The sequence below is a fragment of the Daktulosphaira vitifoliae genome, unplaced genomic scaffold, assembly GCF_025091365.1.
Source record: "Daktulosphaira vitifoliae isolate Bord-2020 unplaced genomic scaffold, ASM2509136v1 Scaffold_3, whole genome shotgun sequence".
Classification (NCBI taxonomy): domain Eukaryota; kingdom Metazoa; phylum Arthropoda; class Insecta; order Hemiptera; family Phylloxeridae; genus Daktulosphaira; species Daktulosphaira vitifoliae.
Window position 1 is genome coordinate 2,033,624 of NW_026099574.1, and position 21,995 is coordinate 2,055,618.

Consider the following 21,995-nt stretch of genomic DNA (forward strand, 5'->3'; position numbering starts at 1 on the left):
TCAAAAATTGCAAAAATAAAAGTGGGGGTAACTTTTACAAAAAATTACGATTTTTAAAATCGGTAAATTTTGATATTTTTAAATGTTTGTTTTCTCAGAACTGTAATAACTTTTTAAAAATAAATTAATCAAAGGGAATTTCTTTATAAATACATGAGGAATTTTTTTTTCGTTAAATAATTTTTTTGAAAATTTTTCAAACCCTATACCATTTACAAGGAAGATTCAAATTAGTAACTTTGGCATTAAAAGTTAACTTTTTTAACCATTTTAAATTTCTGAATATTTTTAGGAAGTATTCGAACTTTAATCATATATTAAATTAAAGCTTAATACAAGTATTTATTAGTGTTTTATACTTATTAATAATAAAAATTATAATCAAAATATGATTAACAAAATATGTAGGAGTACATGTTGTTTTTGGAATAATCCTACAATTCTGTCGAAAAATTTAAAACTATCTATAGTTTTGATTCTNTGTTTTTGGAATAATCCTACAATTCTGTCGAAAAATTTAAAACTATCTATAGTTTTGATTCTAGGGATTTTTATGATAGTGATTTAAATCACTGATAGATGTCATCTTAACTTGACCCAACTATATCACGTCTTTACTGTGCTAAATTGTTTTGTTTTGTGTCTCTTGCCACTTTTTCCTATATTTCATTGGATTGATATTAAATGATACATCAGAAGATCACAAATCCTATTAAGTTGAAAACGTAACCATTCAAAATTTAAAAAATTCCCACGTTCCCTGTAAATGGAGGAAATCCCACCAAAAATTATGATTTTTTAAATCGGTAAATTATTATTTATCATTTTATTTATAAAATGCTGTAAACGTTTGTCAAATTGGGACAATTACGATAAAATTTGTCAAATATATAATTATATTATTTTCATTTTTTTTAATTTATTAATTTTGTAAAAGATCCATTCGTTTTTATTCAAGAGTCCTTCATGAACTTAATTACTAAAGAAATGTCAAGTACCCAATCAAAACCTTGATACCTCAGTAAAAACTATTCTTACAATTTATTTAAATAAAATGAACCATTGTCATACTAAAACATAACCACATATTGCTAATAATAATAACTATGGCCATAATAATTTCATCTTATATTCAAGGTATGTGTAAATCACATACAAATCAAGTTAATAATGATCATTCAGTTTGGAAAAGACATATAAAATTTTAGTTACAGTAAGTTTCATGGTAGTGAAATACTATAACGAACATTATTATTAAGTAATAAATAATAATTATTCATTTACAATTATTGAAAAAGGTAAAACTAAAAATAAAAATTTGTGTGCACTAAGTTATTTAACTTATATATCAAAATATTTTAGCACCCGAGTACATATTTATTCAATATTATTACTTTTTAAAATAACCTTTTAAATATTCTATATGATTATTTAATATAATTTTTTAATGAACAATGTTTAATGAACTATTTTAAATCCCTCTAGTGAGCAGAATAAGTGTTAGATTTTCAAAAAAAATTATATCAAATGAAAGGGAAATATCTAAGGTTTCAATACAAAAAAAATTATTTTTATTTGTTCATTTTTGAAAACGTTATGGCAGGTTTAAGTACAAAAAACATCCCGATAAAAGGTGATTTTTATCGCAAACATTACATTTTTTTTTAATTTTCAACAGCCATTTGCACATAGAAGATAAGATGTCGGGACAAATTTTTTTTTTTCATTTGATAGTATATAACATAACCTTTGATTTGATATATGTTTAAAGGACGCAGTATTTCCGGAACATTTTCAAAAGTTCAGTTGAAAAAGATCTATGTTTTTTACAATATTTCAAGTTTTGAACGCCCCTATATAAGGGAAATTTGTCCAATTTTAATAAAAAGTATGTCAAATGAAAGATGTACTTATAATGTATTTAGAAAAAAAAAATTTGTGCTGATATATACATTTTTCAAAAAGTTATAGCATTTTTAAGTTGAAAATTTAAAATCGAAAATTTTAACAAAAAATAGTGTTTTTTTTAACTACGGCAGCCGTTTAAATGTAGAAGATAAAGTGTTGGGACAAATTTTTTTTTTCATTTTATAGTACATAAAATAAGCTTTAATTTGATATATGTTTAAAGAACGCAGTATTTCCGGAACATTTTCAAAAATTAAATTGAAACAGTTAATTTTTGTAAAAAAGTTGCTATTTTAAATCCCCCCCAATGAGCAGGTTAAGTGTTAGATTTTCAAAAAAATGATATCAAATGAAAGGAAAATATCTAAGGTTTTAGTATAAAAAAAAGTTTTGTTGATTTGTTTATTTTTCAAAAAGTTATGGAAGGTTTAAGAAAAAAAAGTGAAAAAAATGACAAAATTTACCGATTTTTAAATTTGTAATTTTTTTGGATATTTCCCCCATTTTCTGGGAACGAGGGAATTTTTTTCAATTTTTAAGGGTAATGTCTTCAACTAGATACGATTTGTGATCTTTTAATGTATTGTTAAAAGAAATCGGTCCAGTAAGAGCTAAGAAAGGTGGCAACAGACATAAAAAAAAAAAAAAAAACACATCATAGTAAAATCAATACCTTCTCAGCTTCGCATCGAAGCTAATATTTTTTAATAGCAGCAAATTTTTTGATTTTCATACATCAATTTAAATGAAATTATTATGTGATATTATTATGTGAATATTTCCATATAATAATATATTAAACATTTTTAATTAAAATAATTTTTATGTTTCAAAAAAAAATCACCTGTCTATTTTTAATTCATTTGCGCTAACTGATTTTATGTATTTTGTGTATTGATATGGCAAATTTCATTGCACGCGCTCTGCTTTACTGTATTGAAATGTTTGGGGTAGTGATTACTTTGCAAAGTTGAATCACGTGTCCCTGCCAACGTTCGTAAATGTACACAAAGAGATATAAAATGCAAAGAATGATTGTGCCTGCAATGAGGGGATAAATGCATTGGGTGCCACCCTTCACAATATTTTTTAATGTAAAAGGGCGAACTAGGTGGTTACCACTGTGTAGAGTCTTATACAACTGCACCAAATACAAATAGTGCAGATGGTGCATATACATATATAATACCAGTGTCAAATAGCATCGGCACGCTTCGAGTAAGAATTATTCACCAAATTACTACGTATAAAAAAATTCCAAGCGACTAGTATAGTTTAAATCAATGTATTTGTATGTTTATATAGAAAAACACACACAAACATATATATATATATATATATAGAGAGAGAGAGTGATTCTTGTAATAATTACCACTTGATTTCTCTTAAAACAATAATATTCTTTTTCGCTTTTGTTAGTGACGCATGCATTTATATGCTATACAATATTTTTTATATTTATTTCATAGGTCTTTTAGATGTCCACTTAATTTTTTTAAAGGGCAACTTATTTATTTAACTAACTTATAAAATAATATAATAACTGTCGATGATAAATTTTGAACCATTATTTCAGAAGTTATTAACAATTTAAAGTAATGACTGTAGGTGTAAAGTGGGTGCTGCAATTTTTATCTTTAGTCATTTTCTAGCCGTACTTTACATCGCGTTTAGGTATACAAATAAAAATAACATACTAAGTACTGGTCCAAAAGTTGTTATCGGCCAGGCATGTATTTTATTACATGTTATATTCATTATATAATGTTTACACCCTTATAAGTCACAAGAGACAATCATTTTCACAATTTTTTATAATAGATAAATGGAAATATAAAATAAGTATCTTTTAAAATACAAATAATAGTTACATATTATATAACTAATAATAGTAAAAAAAAAAAAGAATTATTTAAAAAAAATCAAGTGACTAGCGTTAAAAAAGAATCTTGTATGTTATACCCCAGAGTAGGGTATTATTTGGATAATTTTTTTTTAATTTCGAATAAAAATGTAGTATTATTATTAGTATTATATATATATATATATACACGTATATTTAAGTATATAAGTTGTTAATCTCTATTAAGTAAAAACAAAATATTTAAAATATATATTATAATATAAATATTCTATTTTTTAAAAGTTTTTTAAACTTGATGACTCTTAAAAAATTAGTTTCCAATATAAATTTTCTTTTAATTAAATAAGATGTAATTTTATATTCTTTGTTTATGATCAAAGTTTCAAAATTAATAGTTTTTATAATTTTAAGTTTTTGAGATATTTTTTATAAATTTAAGCAAAATTTTCAAATTTCAAAGAATATCTTCTACAAGTTATGATTAGTATCAATAGGAACAGAGTTTAGTCAGATAAAAAGTAAAAGAACATAAATAATTAATACTTTCTAAGTTTTACACTAAACAAAAACATCACGCATAGCTAAAATCCCCACGGAGGTTTTTCCGTACCACGGGCGGGATAGGCGCCTCAGATGATGGCCTAGTCATCGTCTGCCTTCCCGACACTCGTTATCAGACCGGCATGTCACTCGTATATCAGTGGGGCATGGATCTGTGGTGGCTGGTGTGACTTTGTGGTTTACGGCCGAATGCTGGTCTCAGGGAAAGCAGCTGAGAGACGGGTCCACAGACTCGTCCTTGGCACCTACCGGCCTTTCTCAGCGGGGAAATACACTGGAGGTAGCGTATACCACAATCTGTAGTGGCTTGGATAGTATCCGCGGCCCTACCGGGGTGCCCGAGTTTGGTGCAAACCAGAGGCGAACGGTATGGGTTACCTATCCTGGCGCTGGTGCTCCGTTGAAGACACGGTGACCGTGGACCCACTGGTCGCTCCTAGCTCACTGATCCTCCGTGCTCGGTAAATAGCGCCTAGTGCTATCGCTGATCACGGTTGTAGGTGAATCTCTTTGGAGTGAAACCCACAAAGACAATAAACTAAAACTCTTTTTTGAAACTAACTTTACTTCTTGTGAAAACAATAAAATTTGTACGTGTTTTACTAAAAAGTTGCTTCATAATTGTAAAATATTATATCATAATAAAAATTGTACAAAAAAAATTGCTCACATACGAATATACGTATATACGTATATCACCATCTCATTAAATCTAATTTAGTATAGAGTTCCGTATATATTTTTATGATTTACAACATTTTGAAGTAAATTATGCACCAAATGAATAATGATGAAAAATACTGATTATTAAATTTAAATACTATTTTTTATATTAAAAAAAATAAAGAAATTGAAGAATCTAGAAAATTTATAGACTGTTCTATAAAAAAAATTAATTCATTTCCGTTTCCGTTGCATCTGCTTAAATGAAGTAATAAATGAGTTTGTAGTTAGTTGAGTTTAAGTAAGAAAATCCTGTTTACGAGATAAATTGTGTTACTTTGATTTATTAAATTTTTCTTTTAATTACGGAAAGTCGAATAAATTATACTTGTATAATATAAAAGATTGACTGATAGCGTGTACTATTTATACTATTTAAAGTGCTTTAAAAATACTAACTTGACAAATAAATCATATTTTATAAAAAACAAATACTTATGATTGTTTTTGATATTTCAATTATTAAATGTTTTTTTGAAAAACATCAGAAATATAGTATCTAATACGATACTTTCATTTTTCCTATAAATTTTATCGACATATTTATTTGGGTACTTCTAATTAACGCCTTAAATGTCAATTTTTTTTTTAATATACTACTAGCCAGCTATCTTTTATAACATAATATATATATATATTTTCTTTTTTAAAAACTTATTTTTATAGGATAACACACGAATACATTTACTATGTTTACCATTATAAAATTAAATAATAATCTATGAACAATCATTAATTGTTATAAATTTAAGACCATGATAATATTAATTATCAATAGTTTATTTATTAATATGATTCAAAATAATAATAATTATTATATTTACTTATATTTACTTATATGATTAAACAAATAAGGATTCTTAAAGTATTAGTTTAACTCATATAAATAAAATACAGTGCTGTTATTTCTAGAAACCTTTAAATATTTCAACCTATAATCGTTGTAATACATTTCTCTAATACCATTACTTAGTAAAACGTTAATAATTACACAATAAAAATACATTTTATAATTAGCTTAAATAATAACTGTGAACTGTTCTAATATATCCGTAGAAACAAAAACAACTTGTCAACAACTCTCGTATATGTTTTAATTTCAAAATTTGTCAGTTCGTTTCTTAAGCTCAACATTTTTGTGTCAAATTGTGAATTCCTATATTAAAATCGCTATAATGGGAAACATTTTTTCTTTTGAATCTATTAATTCAGAACAAAAAAAACTCGATGATAGTGAAACTTGCTCTATTTTAAACAAAAAGAAGAATCTAAATTGGTTTTCTAGTTGGTTTGTTCAATGGAGCAATAAACTTGGTTGTAAAAAGAATATCATAAATACAGAAATGGATCAAGAAATTCTTCCATTACTCATACAACCAACTCCAGTGTTCGTTATAAAAACTCGTGTGAGCGACGTTTACGCAAAATCCCATGGAAGAGTTTTTATAAACGTTTGTTATAGTAATGAAATTGAAAAAACATCATGTTTTTTTGATATTAATGAAAACAATTGGCGTATTCCAAATTGCATTTCACCAGGCCGATATGTAAGCGATTCAAAAAATAATCTGAATTACATTTTCGACGTAGTTTTTCACACCGATTTTGTACTTTCGACTGTCCTGAATGATAACTTTAAAGACTTTGTCAAAGATGCAGCTCTAAAGTTTGTTGAAAATAGTTATAGTATTATTTTAGATAGAGGCATTGTTAAGTACTCTAAGAAGAGTGTATTTGGTGAGGTTAAGCCGATTAAAATTAAACCATTATATAATATGCAGAACGTTAGTTCTTTTATTTCTATTCTTCAAGATAGTTCTACACAGACACTTGATGATTTGGCTGATCTTGGAGTAACACTTTCTTTTATTACACCATTGTATACAATCAAATATCGCTCAGGTGCTAATATTCTTGATATCAATGATGAAATGTATAACTCAATGCCAATTTCGAATTTTAAAGAAATTATTATTGAAATTTACTTGCCACTATTAGAAGATTCTAAAAACATTGATCTAAATATATTTAACAGTATTTTAAAATTAGTTTCTACAAGTCCTGCATGTTATAAACTAAATATTAATTTACCAAGCTTCGTTTCAGTAGATAAGGTTATTAGCGCATTTGATACTGACGAGAAAAGGCTAACCGTGTGTCTTCCTATTTTAATAGACACTACATTCAATAATGGCGCCGAAACTAAAGGTGTAATAGATTATTTAGGTAAAGAACCTACAATAGAAAATATTGAAGATATTTACAACGATACTTGCAATTTTGAGAGTTTAGTTGCATCATCTTCAGACAAATTATTGTTTAAAAATACGCATGATGAAAATATTAACTCATTCGTTGTAACAACCGACTGCAAAGGAAATAATGTTTCTAAAAATGATATTTGTCTTCACAAAACTAATATGAAATTAACTGAAAATAGAACCTTCTTTTCCGAAAATATTTCTGTAAAAGATGGTGATAAAAATGCAAAATCTGAAATTCAGAGTATTGTTTCTGTTAAGCCTAACACAGATGAATTACTATTGAATAATACGGAATGTCATGAAACTAATCCACACGGTATGACTGTAAGCAATTACAAAGAAAATAATGTTTCTAATGATACTCATCTTAGCAAAACTGATATGAAATATATTGAGAGTGACACACTCTTGTTTAATCGTAAAGCCAAAAAAGTATTTTACAAAAATACCCAATCTAAAGTTCAATATATTCCTTCTGCTGATTATTACAATACAGCCAGCATAGTAAGCTTTTGCAACGAATAAAATACTTTGAATTTAATCAGATAACATATTTTCTTTATTTCATTATATACATGTATTACTAACTATATATTAAATTAATTCTTTGTAGAGAGGAATCTTGAAAAAAAATACTTCAGACTGTAAAATCAATTCATCAAATAATATAAACAATAACAGATCTTATGATTCTTATCAAAAAAATTCTGTTCGATTTCATAAAAAAGCTATCGTTAAAGAGTTTAAGTATGCTTTATTAAATCATATATACATAGAATAATAAAAATTGTAATTTTTAATGGGGTGTAAGTTATTTCATAAAAAAATAGTTTTAACTTTAAATTAATACTTTTTTTTTCACAATAATTATGGATTATGAATTTTGAACTTCATTGTATTTTTTTAGCGGTAATTTGAGTTTGACAAAGCAAGTCACAAAATATCAATGGCGTCAAGAATACAAACGTTGGACAAAATATTAAATAATCTTTTATGTAAATTATATTTTTTATTTTCATTTGTTATTTTTATTTAAAAAGAAGTTTAATTTATTTTATTTATATTGTTAAGTTTTGTTCTAATAAAAATTATTTTTGTTATAAAAAATTCATTCGGAAATATTCTATAGAAAAAATTTAGTAGTTCCGACTTGTAACAACGTAAATGTTAACATTTCTGATGAGATATTATTAAAAATAAAACATATCGCAGTCGCGTAATTAATTCACTATATGATTGTATACAAATAGAATAATAATAAAATAGTGGTTCTATAAAGACATATTTTATTAACAATGTATGAAGCGTGAACTAATCATTTGTCTTTTCATTGTTTTTATACGATATATTTTAAGCACGGCATTTTTATTGTTTTTTTCAATAAGACGGATAGGTACATTTTTAAGAACAGAGATATTTTTATTATCGAGTAAAAATATTACACTAAAACGGTAGCACAGTGAGTTCGTGGCATAGATGGGACAAGTGTAGATGATATCTGACAGTGATTAAAATCACTCTCATGAGAAACGTTTCAATAAAAATTTTAAAAAATTCTAATTTTTAAAGTTTTACCTCCCGTCTATAAATAGAAAAAGTCCGATTCAAAAAAAATTTATGCCGGATGAAATATTTGTACATAAAATGTTTTTTTTTTAAATTGTTTATATATTTTTCAAAAAGTTATAGAAATATAAATATAATATATATTTTATATTAAAAATATAAAATGGAGAATTTTTACACTAAAATAAAATAATTTTGAATACGGTAGCCATTTTTACCATAATGACAATCTAAAGTTCGAAATTTTTTTTTATATAATAAAGTATATTACATTCGCTTTGATTTAAGATATGCATATATATATATATATATATATATATTAGTATTTCCGAAATATTTTCAAAAGTTCAGTTAATAAAGTGAATATTTTTGAGGAAAAGTTATCATTTTGAAACCCTCCGTGGGCAGGTGAAGAGACAGATTTTCAAAAAATATATACCAAATGATATGTAAATACCTAATGTATCTATAAAAAAATTTTTTCTATTCATCTATTTTTCAAAAAGTTATGAAACTTTTAAGTAATAAAAATGTCGAAAATTACCAATTTTTTAAGTTTTTGGAGTATTTTCTCCATTTACGGGGAACGAGGAAAATTTGTTCAATTTTTGAGGGTAATGTCGTCGACAAAATACGATTTGTGATCTTTTGACATATTGTTCATCAAAATAGGTCCAGTGAGAGCTAATAACAAGTAGTAATAGACAAAAAAAAAAAAAATAAACACATCATAGTAAAAGTAATACCTTCTCAGATTCACATCGAAGCTAATAATCACATAAATATGATTAATTATTGAAATATTTATTTATTTTTTATCCTTTGATGTTATTATTTATTTTTATTAACTATAAACGCTTCGTCAACTATAAAGTAAGTAGTCAGAGACAACCATTGTACGCCCTATTGTGGCCCAAGAGCAAAGTAAACAATTTTCTTTTCTATATTGCTTGTCATTTGGGTAAAGTTAAGAAAAAGTTAATTTATGTAAATTTTCTGAAAGACGGCCAGCCAACATATATTAATCTGGTCATGTAGGTTTCGATTTTTGATTTGTCAAAAATTAAAAACTAATAACTCCTGTGCATTGCATAATACCAAATTTTCTGGCAATGACTGAAAACGACTTACCTATATTTACAATACCATGATTGGTCAACTCCCAACACGATTGAAGTCTGAGAGCTGATAAACTATTTGACTGCCTCGAAGAGAAAAATCCTAGGGCGGCATCAGTGACATGGTATGCTTGAAGTGTAAACTCGTTCAGAGCAGGTAACATTTGAGCTACAGCTCCGACTGCATCATCAGCCACATTTATACAATCGCTTAGGGTAAGCGACACTATCCGTGGTGTCAAACAAGCCCACAGACCAGCTTCTGTGATTTCATTACATCCGATTAATTCCAACTGCCAAACACCCTAAAAGTAAAATTTACATTATTGTAGCACACAATTATTAGTTTAATACCACAGCTATCTACTCGAGTATCTACGGAGTAGACAACCGTGTTTCAACTACGTTTGGACAGTGGTGTTTTGGATGATATAAGGCGTATACTCGCTAATAAATTTTGTAATTAACGTATTCCCTAGAAAAATACTACTCATGTGTTATTTACATTGAAAGGTATGCGCTCACAGATCAGTGTATATCCTAAAAAGAAAAGGGTATTTTGTACCACTGCGTTTAGAAAAAATCAATGATATTATCATTATTTGTGTAAAGGGGTAGATTTGTTTTATTTTTACAAATTATTTTGAATAAATCATCAATAACTTCTATAAAATACGAGCAATTTTTAAACTTGGTTAGTTCGATAGCTTGTACTGACACTACTTGATAGGTATCATAAGGGAGACCCTTCAACTTGGCTCTTTTTTTATAGTGTTTTTTATTTTCTAAATATAAATATATACGTTTTAGATAAATAATGAGTTAAAATCAAAGTACTAAAACATATAATTAAAAAAAATTCAACTTAAAATCTTAGATTATCTACATTGATTATGTTTTTAAAATATAAGTAGAATACTATTTATTTAGAAACTACACTATTTTAATGATTGCTATATTAATTTCATATTTAATTTGATTTTTACGACAATTTTCCTTGAAGTATTTTCCACATGTTCCACATGGTTATTTGCCATGCACTTTCTCAAAAAAACTTGTCTTCTAAAGCATATAAATTATTGTTTGTATCTTACTTATTATTTAATTTAAACGTTTATGAAACTAAAATTATTACACTGCATCGAGAGACTAATTCAATTTGGTATCTTTTCAATTAACAATAAACTAATCTTATAAGAAATAAGTACACCAGAAAAAATTAAAAATTGTGTTCACTCTCTGCCATTTAAAGAAATTGGTACTTATTTTTTTAAATGATTTAGAACATATATTACCTAATACAATTAATTTTCAAGTGTGTTTCAAAACGATTTATAATTAATGTATCACAATATATAATATGTTGACAAAACTGGCACCGGATAAAGTAACAGTAATAAACCGTGTAATGGTAATTTTTTAGCCTAAAAGTATTTTGTAGTCATATAAGTATTTTGAAATCTCGTAATACTGAAGAGTGTCTTAAGCACAAAGAATCGCAGCGTTAAGTATTTCATGAGTGGCCCTCTAGAGAATTCTAACGAACGTGATCTTCGTCTATATTCGATTAAATTTAAAGAGAATATAAGAAAGAATTTGATGGCTCAATCATTTTAAAATGTAATTTTGTTAAGTATAAACTTCACGTATAAGCTTTGATTTTTAGACAATGTATAATTAAAATGTAATTGTCTGTAAGTTGAGTTATAGTATAGTTGAAAACTAAATGATCTTAAAAACCTTTTTAGTATTTAAAATAAAAATTGACATTATTAATAAAATTATTTCCTTTAAATTTTAAATATGAAGGGAGGTAAATAAGTAGGATTCTACTTTTAGAGACAGTCTTAGAAGAACAATACTGATTAGTGTATTAAATAAATTGATAAGGCTTAGCGTAAGCTTTTGATAGTATAAAGATTAAAGAATTCATATATTATAAATAAAATATAATTTAAAATTAAAAATTTATTAAACTAGCTATTATTTTTGAATACTATGCTTTTGATAAGTGCTATAGTAATATCAATAATTTTTTAACATTCCAAGTCTATTTTAATTTAATAATTTTTTTATTTTAAATTATGGGTATTTATAATTATATCCATAATTAGTCTTGGTCTCTCTCTTAACGTCACCACGTGTAATGTTATTTATTTTTCTAAATCTGGCACACATATTTTTAATTATAACTTTTTAAATGACACTTCGTTTCAGCGATTATCTATTGTCAAAGATCTTGGTATCTATTACTCCTCTTCATTTTTTTTTTTTTGATTACCACATTGACATCGCTGTTGGTAGAGTTTTTAAAGGCCTTGGTTTTATAAAACGAAATGTAAAATTTTTTAAGTCTATAGCATGCTTGTGTTTTATATTTATTTTGTTCGTCCTCTGCTAGAAAATGCATATTCAAGCAAGGAATGAACAAGAGTGACGATAACACCATGGAGTTGTCTGGTAACTGTATCTTGCTAAAGATCAGCTGCGTCTGTAGCGTGTTCAAAATAGATTTTTATCCTTTGCCGTTTTTAAACTTAAACTATCCAAACCAGACCATGACTATACTTAGCCGCAGCACACTTTAAATATCAACACTCTTCAGCCAGTCTGATATTGACGCTCATCTCATTGATTTAGTGATCTATCAATGCACCTGATCTTCTAACATATATTGTTTTCCTAGTCTCTTATAATGTTTGTAATCAATGTCCTTTTTATATTTCTGGCCATGTTATTTCCTGTGGTCGCTCAATCATCTTTAAAGTTTTTTAAATAGTCTACTTTATACGTTAATGAATTTTTTTGTAATATTTTATTTTTACAATTGTGTTTTTATTTTTGTACAATTTGTCTATGTTTTTCACCTTCTAGTTTTGATTGTATGTGTGCCATATTGCCATTTTTTGTATTTTTATTACTATTTTATTTTATCATTCTTATTTAATTGCGATCATATAAATATAAATCTACTTTTTGCGTTGTTTATTCCATCTTATTGCTGTTATATTATTATTTAAATAAGTTTTAACTAAAAAAACCATTTGGCGTTAATTGTTTTAAATAAATATATTTTATTTAAAACTTACTGAACGATATTTAAAGCTAGAACTGAAAATGTTTCTATGAATAATTAAATTTGATTTGTATCTTCATTAAAAAGATGACTTCTGCAATAATATTTTATTTTGTTTTAAAAATATTTAACGAATTACATATTTATAATATATAGAACTTTTATGTAAGAACATATTATAAATCAGTAACCTTCAGAATTTTGTAAATCGAGTTCTGTCTGAGAAGACTTGTACTGTTTTGTATGTGTATCACAAGATGCATATAAATGAAAGTAAACCTCTGTAGAAAACTTAAATTGTCCGATGTGGGAGTTTGTTTTTGCTCGTTTTAACCATTATCTTAGACATGGGCTGTGTGTGTAACACTTGGTACACAAATATACCATTGTTTCTTTTATGTATCTACAATGGTTAAGGTATCATATGTCTATACGGTATGAAACAATATTTAAGAGACGACAAAGCTCACCTTGCATACATTTTATAATTCGAGATAACCATTGGAACACTCAAATTATGATCAGAGTTACAAGTCCGTAACCATTTCGAATATTTATGAGCCAATGAATTTATCGTGATCTTAGTATTAAATTATGAATCTAAAAACTACCAAAAAAAGTAATTCTAGTTTCTGAATTTTCCAAACAAAACCGTTAGTAACTCAAAACGAGGTAACTAATATTGTGTAAAATTATTCCACAAAGGCCAAAGTAATTTCTCTATTTTAATAGGTATTATCATACAGAAAACGCGCATACGTTATAAATACAAAAGAATAATAAAATATTTCTCTTATGACAGCCTGAATCTTTGGGGACATAAAATCATTGGGTTATATAGATAAAACGGATGGCTGAATACTATTTTTTTACATTTCCCTACAGAGTGAAATAAATGGTTTGAATAGTTTCATCGTTCAATCCAAAAACACCCATACAGAATTAACGAATTTGAAGTGAAAAACAACTGTAAAAATAATTGTATGTGGACTTATAGTTAATCTATGGACAAAAGAGTCAACTAAAAAACTGATGATTACTGTATACAAAACTCTTTATTTTTATATTTAATCCTAATGTTGTTTTTCAGCAATTCTCCATTATTCCTCACCATTCGTCTTTCATTTTATTCCTTCATATAAATTGCATCTTTAATTTTGTACTATTAGTTCGAAATACTCTAAGTCAGTCACTTGCTTTTTTATTGAACTTGTCTTTTTATAAATACTAGTTTTGTAAATTGTCAAAAAATAAAGTTAGGACTTTTGATAAATTGAAAAAAAATTAGCTTTTTTTGACTAGTGTAAGGGATTTTGCTCCTTTAGTTACAATTTTTCATAATTACAAGTCCATAAAATATATATTTAAAACAGAAAACAAGGAAATATAATAACTAGCATTATAATCAATAATCATACGTATCTTACATTAATTCAATAAATTAAAAAATTATCATCACAAGCAATGCGTAATATACATTATATTTAATGAAGGATGCTTATTATGCACCTGCCTTAAATAACAAGTACGCTAAAAATTAAAAAAAAATATTCAGCTACCCATTAAAACACCATCTACAATAATAGATCCTAGTAGTCTATCCCTAAAAAAAAAAAACGTAGAATAAAACAACCTTAAATAAACATTTCCTTAAATCAATAAAATATGTTGTAATATAATCAAAAAAACATTTTATTGATATTAATTTTTATAGAATGTTATCTGATATGGCATGTATTCTATGCCTAGTGTATTTATTAAATCTTTTTCAATTTTTTTAAACTTTATTTATTATTTTCATTATTCTTCCATAATACTAAATTTCAAAAGCTCCTATTTTCCTTAAAATAATTATTTATGTACAGGTGTAAAAAAAGTTTTTTTTAAAAAACAATTTTTTAATTCAAATATTAGACTTGAGAACATATTTCCTTGGCTATAGGCTAATATATTATTAAATATTAGATTTATTATTAATTAGGTTTCTTTTGTATATACTTTTGTATAACTCAGACTGGTATATTATTTTTGTAATTTATTATGTAATTTTTTTCATATTAGGCCAAGTTTTGGTTTTTGATCATTTCTTAACAAGGCTTGAAAAGTTTATGGTTAGTATTCTTTTAACAAAATAAGATTATTTACATAATTATTTGTGTTAACAATAATTTGTTTATATAACTACTATCTAATAAAATCAAGAAAGAAGATTATTCAATGGTTTCATGACTTCTCCATTCTAAGCACATTTGTTATGATAAATTAGTACAATTTCGTTTGTGTCTATTGGTATTACTTTTCATTTATGAACACTTTCCTTATGTTTATTTAATATTGCGTGGTTGTATGTTTGTATATGCATATAACGTTTCACTAATTCAATTCAAAGTTGTTTTTGTTTCTTAACAATGATCATTCATATATCAAAAGTTAAGGTCAGTATTTGCGTGGGGTAATCTTTTTGGGTATTTTACTTACAGCCAAAAAATAAACAACAGTGGGCAACATATTCTAAATAATTTTTGAACTCAAAAAGCTAATCACTTAAAATATTTTATTGTACACATTATTAATGGACAATTTTGAGTCACAAAAATTTAGAAACAAGAAACACAAGATTGCGATTGTTTATGTAATTATATATAGTTATTTATTTTAATTTTTTAAGGTCTCTCTTAAAACCTATTCTTTCAGATTTTGAAGCTGACGATTTTTTTTAATGTTCTTTATAATAATAACGAAATCTAATTTCAATGTAACAGACAGAATTTAATTTTTTTAAATTATAAGTGTCAAGTTAAAATATTATCTTTAAATCTCTTACAAGTCGACAAAATTCAAACAAAAGTCAGCTCAGATTAATTTGTTTATCATTTAAGACAATTAAATACCTATAATTAAACTACTATATGAGGACAACGATTGGAGGATATTAAAATATTTTATATTCATCTGTCGTTTATAAATAAGGCTGAATAAAGAGTACAGGTCGCAATGAAAATAATTTCATCGATCGTTGACGTAAAGTAATTAAAATTCATCTAGTGCTCTTGATACTTCTTAAATCTAAATTTTCATGTTGACCTCTGAAATAAATATTCCATACTGATTATTTCGTTTATTTGTATAAATCTAATGCCATTCGCAATTAAAAGTCACAAAGAAAATGAAAACTCGCATAAACTTTCTGAAAATTTAAGTCCAGCTTATTAATATAGGAAAAACTTTTCTCATGGTACACTGCAATGCGAAGATTATTATTAATCTTTCTACATATTCGAATAAGTCATATATATTTAATTTGTTTCGGTTAAATTACTACCATAATTCAACGTTTTTTCAGGGCCAATAATATATAACTTGACTGTAAATATTTGAGACGTTTTTATGTCTTCGACATGAGCTCGCTACTAACTGACAGGCAGACGCCGTTAATTAATATATCCTACCAAAAACAATTACTTACCTAGGCTACACAAAGTTTCATTACACCGAGTCAACTATCCAGATCGCCTCGTTTGACAATTATCATTTTTTAGAATATTCGATGACGTCCAGAACGTCCTATCATATCTCAGATTAATTAAATATAATGCCAGCTAGCTGTACGTAATTATTAAACGTGCAAAGATTTCTAGGTAAAAATTCAATAGTAATTTTACAATTTATTATGTTCCAAAGTGTACATGTAAAAAATTTGGCTAATAATATTTAAAATTTATGAATGATAATTTTCAATCTATATAGGCATTCATTTATTATTTTTTTTTTTGTGCTCTACTATTATCCTATTTTTTGACATGACGTTTCTTAAATTACCTAACATTGCCTATTTTTTGTAGCTTGGCAACGACATGATAAGTGACGAACTACGAACGTTTGGTTACTTAGCACTTAAAAAATATAAAATCATAATAGTAAATTGAATACAATACTATAATCTAATATTTTAGTCAAAGAAATCTTGCTTAGCTTTTAATAGAAATATCGAACAATTGATTGTATTTATAATATTTTATATTGTAGAAGACACTTATTGTGAAGCATTAATAAATATCTTTAACATACTTTTGTTACCTTTATTCACTCGTGAATGTTTGTAAGTAAATAACAGAAATAAGTATAGTTAAAACATTATACATAATTTTTGGAATATTAAACATTAGGCAATGTTGTTGAAATCAAAGTTGGGCGCATAAAATAAAAAATTGAATATATCTATATTATGGAGTATATTAGCAAAAATAAAATGATTAACTTATGACATAACGTCTTAACATTTCTTACTTGTATAGTATAAAATATTCAAGCAGAATTTGTTAGATTACATTTGTTTTATTGTATTAAGAGGAACTTTATTCTTTGTGATTTATTATTTCTTCAAAGTTTATTATTATTTATTAAATATTTATCATTTATAACTTAAACGGTTTAAATTTGATAAAACATTTGTTTTAATACTATCTAAATTAGTATTATAATTTATTTTATCATTTGACCACGTTGAACGTCTTCTCTTAAAGTTATTGCTTGTGCCAGAGAGGACGGGAAAACCCAAAAGAGGCCAGGCAATGGAATCGAACTCTTGTATCTACGCTCCAAAGCATAACGCGTTACCGACTGAGATAGGTAGGCCGCCTAATTAATAATTGATTAAACATTGGCATGCATTTAGTTAAAAACTTGGGGTCCTAAATAATTGATTCCAAAGTAACCCTTAAGGAGCGAACCACTATATACAGGGTGTTCAGTAAGTCAGGAAACGGGTTTCTATTGTTCTCATTGTTTGTAACAATGAGAACAATAGAAACCCGTTTCCTGACTTACTGAACACCCTGTATATCCCTTTCCTTATATAACATAGTAGACTTGAGTTCACAATAATTGTGAAACTTTTTGTTTATAATATTGTTATTAGTTAATTATTAACTAATAACAATACTAAAAACATTTGAAATAATAATATATCAATAATATCGCAGTTTATTTTTATAAAAAAATCAAAATTAAATTAACGGAATAAACACATTTACATAATCGCAAAATAACCTCTTTTTAAAATTTGGTGTAGCTAAAAATGATTGAAGGTGCTAAGTGCCCCTGTATTGCGTCAATGGATCCAAACTATGTCGTGAATTATACCCCCTAAAATTCACATATTACTCATTGACTACATCTCTAGTCATTATTTGAAATATATTTAAATCATTAGATCATCTAAACATATTTGAGTAAATTAAAATAAAGTAAATAAACTCTATAAACTAAGTCATTTTTACATAAATTTTCAACTTGATTATGAATACAATTTTGATTTAAAATAACTTAAACTTGTATAAATATAGTCAGGAAATGGCGTAGCTGGGATCTTTAATGGTGGGAGACTTAGTCAAAAAATGCTCATATTATATCGAACCCTTTTTTCGTTGATCACTTAATTTTGGAAAAACATATTATGGCTAATGGAAACGTAAAATGTATGCCTTTGTGATACCTATCTACGGCACTGTATTCAGTGAAACATTAAAAACGTTTTCTTATTCGGATGTTTTTAAATGTATTCTTATAAATATATTTAATTTGACTATTGACACATATTTATTTTTAAAGCACTAATTTTTTGTTAACATTTTTTCAACCATCTTATTTCAGCCTGTAAATAATGCATTGTTTTAAATAATACCCACTAATTTGGCGGTGCCCGCGGGCAATCAAAGATTCTATTTTATATAAGATAGATTAAAATAATCTCAGGGGTTCTTGCGCTGAATAAATGATAACTTTTACAAATACTTTTTACCGAGCAAGATATTAAATACTTATTGATAAAAACTTCTAATGATATAAATATTCACTTAATAATATAACTTACTTGTAAATGATCTAAGAAGGATTCCAATCCTCTATCAGTGACACTTGACGATTGGAGACACAGTGATAAGATGTTTTTGCTGGGAAACGGGTACGTGTTGACAAATTCTACTGTGTCCTGATCTTGGGCACCGTAAATAGTCACAGCCGTTATTTCTCTAGCTGCGAATGACTTGAAAATAGCCGCCTTGTCCGCATAGTTGTATGCTCGGAGTTGTTTGCATCTGATTACCGGTCGAACGTTGTACCAAAACTTAGGTGATCTATACAATACATCACGCCACCGTGAACAGACGCGAGTCAAAGGAATACGTTCCGAAGCCGAAAAATATAAGAAAAATCCATTGAGAAACTGTTCATCGCGCATTAATTCTGACCACGTGACCGGACGTTTGATGCGATAAGCTGCGGCACGATTTCTGACCGGTGTCCGGCCACGGAACCGTGGGTATTGAACACTAGCACTAGTGCCACACAATACATTAGTGACGCGCTCCATCACACTAGTTCCGGTCCGAGCAGTTCGAGAAGGCGAACAGGTCGCAGCTGCTGTAGCTGCGGCCGAAGACGGCTTGTTAGCCGCTCGTAACGTTAGGCCGTTGATGCGCTTGGACAACTCGGCGCTGGCACGTTCTACGACGCCCTGGCTGCTCATGGTCGACGGGACCCGTAGTGCCTGCGCCAGACGTTCCGTCAACACTGAGCCGAACTTTTGCCAACGCCGACTATAGCGCGGCATTATCTTGCACCCCCTCCTTTGACCATCGCACGCGCTGCCGATTTCCTCGGCCCTGGACCGATCAATAATATATACATAGTGGTATGATGTTCACGTATTTACCGCGCAGAACTATAATAATACATAATGACAACAATGTACATTTTATAGTTCTCTAATTTACTCAATGAGTTATATCACTATTACAGATATTATGTAATACAATTGTTGTCAACTCTTTTAAAAATCGAATCATTTCGTTCGCATTCGGTTATTGTCCGATTCGTAAAACTACAATTTTGATTCCTACATAATAAACCCTCCTAAAACTTAATTGTCTCTGCAACGGTGTAACGATACATTAAATTTTTTTCTATTTAAAATTATAATTTAGTAAAATGCGCCTTCAAATTCTAGATGTTTAATTACATAATGTCAATAGGAAACGTTGCTTATAAAAACGCTTAAAAAAATAATTACTTAAATGACGTTTAGATCTTGTGTAATTTTCTTCAATAATACAATATTTCTGTACCCAGAGGTTAAGGACACCATATCCACTTTTCGTAAAATAAAATTAGTCTTGTAGTTTATTGTACAAGGTGAATGATTAACTATGCCACACGCAATACCTTTAAAAGTATAAATCATATGATCATTTTTTTTTCTTTTTAGAAGTTAATTGTAATTTTATATTAGAGCGAGGAGTGTAGTGTGGTTTATAAATACCCAAAGATAAAAATAAACAAACCTGCGTTTCACCTCCAAACATTATCGGAAAATGTAAATAATTTCCAAAACACTGGTTCAATAGTTATTAACCATCGGTTATTTTTTCAGTTAAAATCATTTCCTTGTTTTTAAACTAATTAATCATATATATTTTCGATTTAAAAATTAAGTTGATAATAATTTAAAGAGAGGAGTAGAGCCAATTATTTTTTTAATTATATGACATTGTATACTGTTAACTCTTAAAAAGAATTAATATTCTTTTACTATATTTAATTTACTATTAATGTACTAATTACATTCTATTATATACTCTTGCCTCCAAATTGCATCTTTAATACATAATTATTTGCATTATACGGCGTTAAAACCTATTTTTCCCCATTGACACGTCATTGACAGTAATTTTTACCCGTACATAATCTGTTCACAACATTATGGATGAACATTTGAGACATTTGTACTGAACTCAGTCGAAAGAGGGGTATATAACCTGGCAAAAATTTAATTTTATACATAGTTGATGGTCTTTATTGCTTTCTACAGTTAAATTCAAATTTTAACTCCTTAAGTTCTTTTATGAGCCAAATATTTTAAATTGTACCGAGCTCACAAATGGGTAAATCATTGCCTGTGGTGCACATTAAACATCAATCAATGATAAATTATTGACGGTCGTCGGTCAAATCTCAAAAACAAAAATGGTCTACAAAAGATTAAAGTTTTACGACCTAATTAAACTAATATAATTCTTTAGCCAAACTCGGATGAATAGCAATTAAATGCGTATATTATTTCAACCATAATCTAGCCAGTATAATTTTTATTACAAATGTCGGCGTTTAATAATATGTAGATTCTAAATATATATATTTTTTGCACATTTCTAAATTATTACTAAGTAATTTGTATTTTTAGTAGTATTTAAGTCATTTTTTTTAAATTTTGCACTTAGTTACAAAGTTAAAAAAATTCATCTAAATATTGTATAAATCAAATAATTTTTCATTACTTGAAACGCTCAAAAGCCAAGCCGATTAACCTCACTTTTTTCAAATAATTTTTTTTCAAAATTATCAACGTTTATAATACAACCATACCTACGGAAGAGGACTACTAAAGAAGAAAGATGTGATAAAAGTTACTACAAACCAATCTCAGTATTGAAAACAAAAAACAATTCAATCATTTTATTATTATAAATAATAATAATAAAAATTTTATTATTTGTTATTATTGCTTCTCTTAAAGCAGTAGAGTTAATTAGCTAAGCATCTAAGCGGCATATTTTCGTCTTGTATGATTGTTATTATAGATATTTTTCGTTAAGTTAAAATTTAATGGTATTTTTGTAAAAAATTATAGATTATACAATATATTAGAAATTTGTGAGACCCAAATCGAAAATGTATACGACTTTTTTCATTCAGTTTATATATTGTAAAGGAATGGGTGTTCATATAAATGATATACAAAATATGTCATCATCGCCCTCTCTCCCCAATCAAAGAGTACACCATTGTTGTAATAAGTTGATGAAAATAAAATAATACCATTTTTAGAGGTTTAAAACAATCTGTGATCATTAGTATTA

The 21,995-nt window shown here is 27.1% G+C and overlaps 2 protein-coding genes across 2 annotated transcripts in view; both read right to left on the bottom strand.

Moving 5' to 3' along the window:
* Positions 1-21,995, bottom strand: part of LOC126901278 (TATA element modulatory factor-like) — a 44,206-nt gene that overhangs the window by 4,539 nt on the left and 17,672 nt on the right. The gene's annotated exons all lie outside the window — the stretch shown is intronic.
* Positions 1,735-20,301, bottom strand: LOC126901286 (F-box/LRR-repeat protein 16-like). Its single transcript, XM_050677680.1, has 3 exons — positions 18,953-20,301; positions 10,018-10,309; positions 1,735-2,893 (listed from the first exon to the last, which is right to left on the bottom strand). The coding sequence occupies exons 1-3, from the start codon at positions 19,688-19,690 to the stop codon at positions 2,787-2,789; spliced, it is 1,137 nt and encodes a 378-aa protein (XP_050533637.1). The 5' UTR covers positions 19,691-20,301; the 3' UTR covers positions 1,735-2,786.

Coding starts and splice junctions, on each gene's coding strand:
- LOC126901286 (XM_050677680.1), bottom strand. CDS start 19,690: ATGCCGCGCTATAGTCGGCGTTGGCAAAAGTTCGGCTCAGTGTTGACG. Junction 10,310..18,952: donor CCTTCTTAGATCATTTACAA/GTAAGTTATATT, acceptor TTTTACTTTTAG/GGTGTTTGGCAGTTGGAATT. Junction 2,894..10,017: donor TCATGGTATTGTAAATATAG/GTAAGTCGTTTT, acceptor GAACGTTGGCAG/GGACACGTGATTCAACTTTG.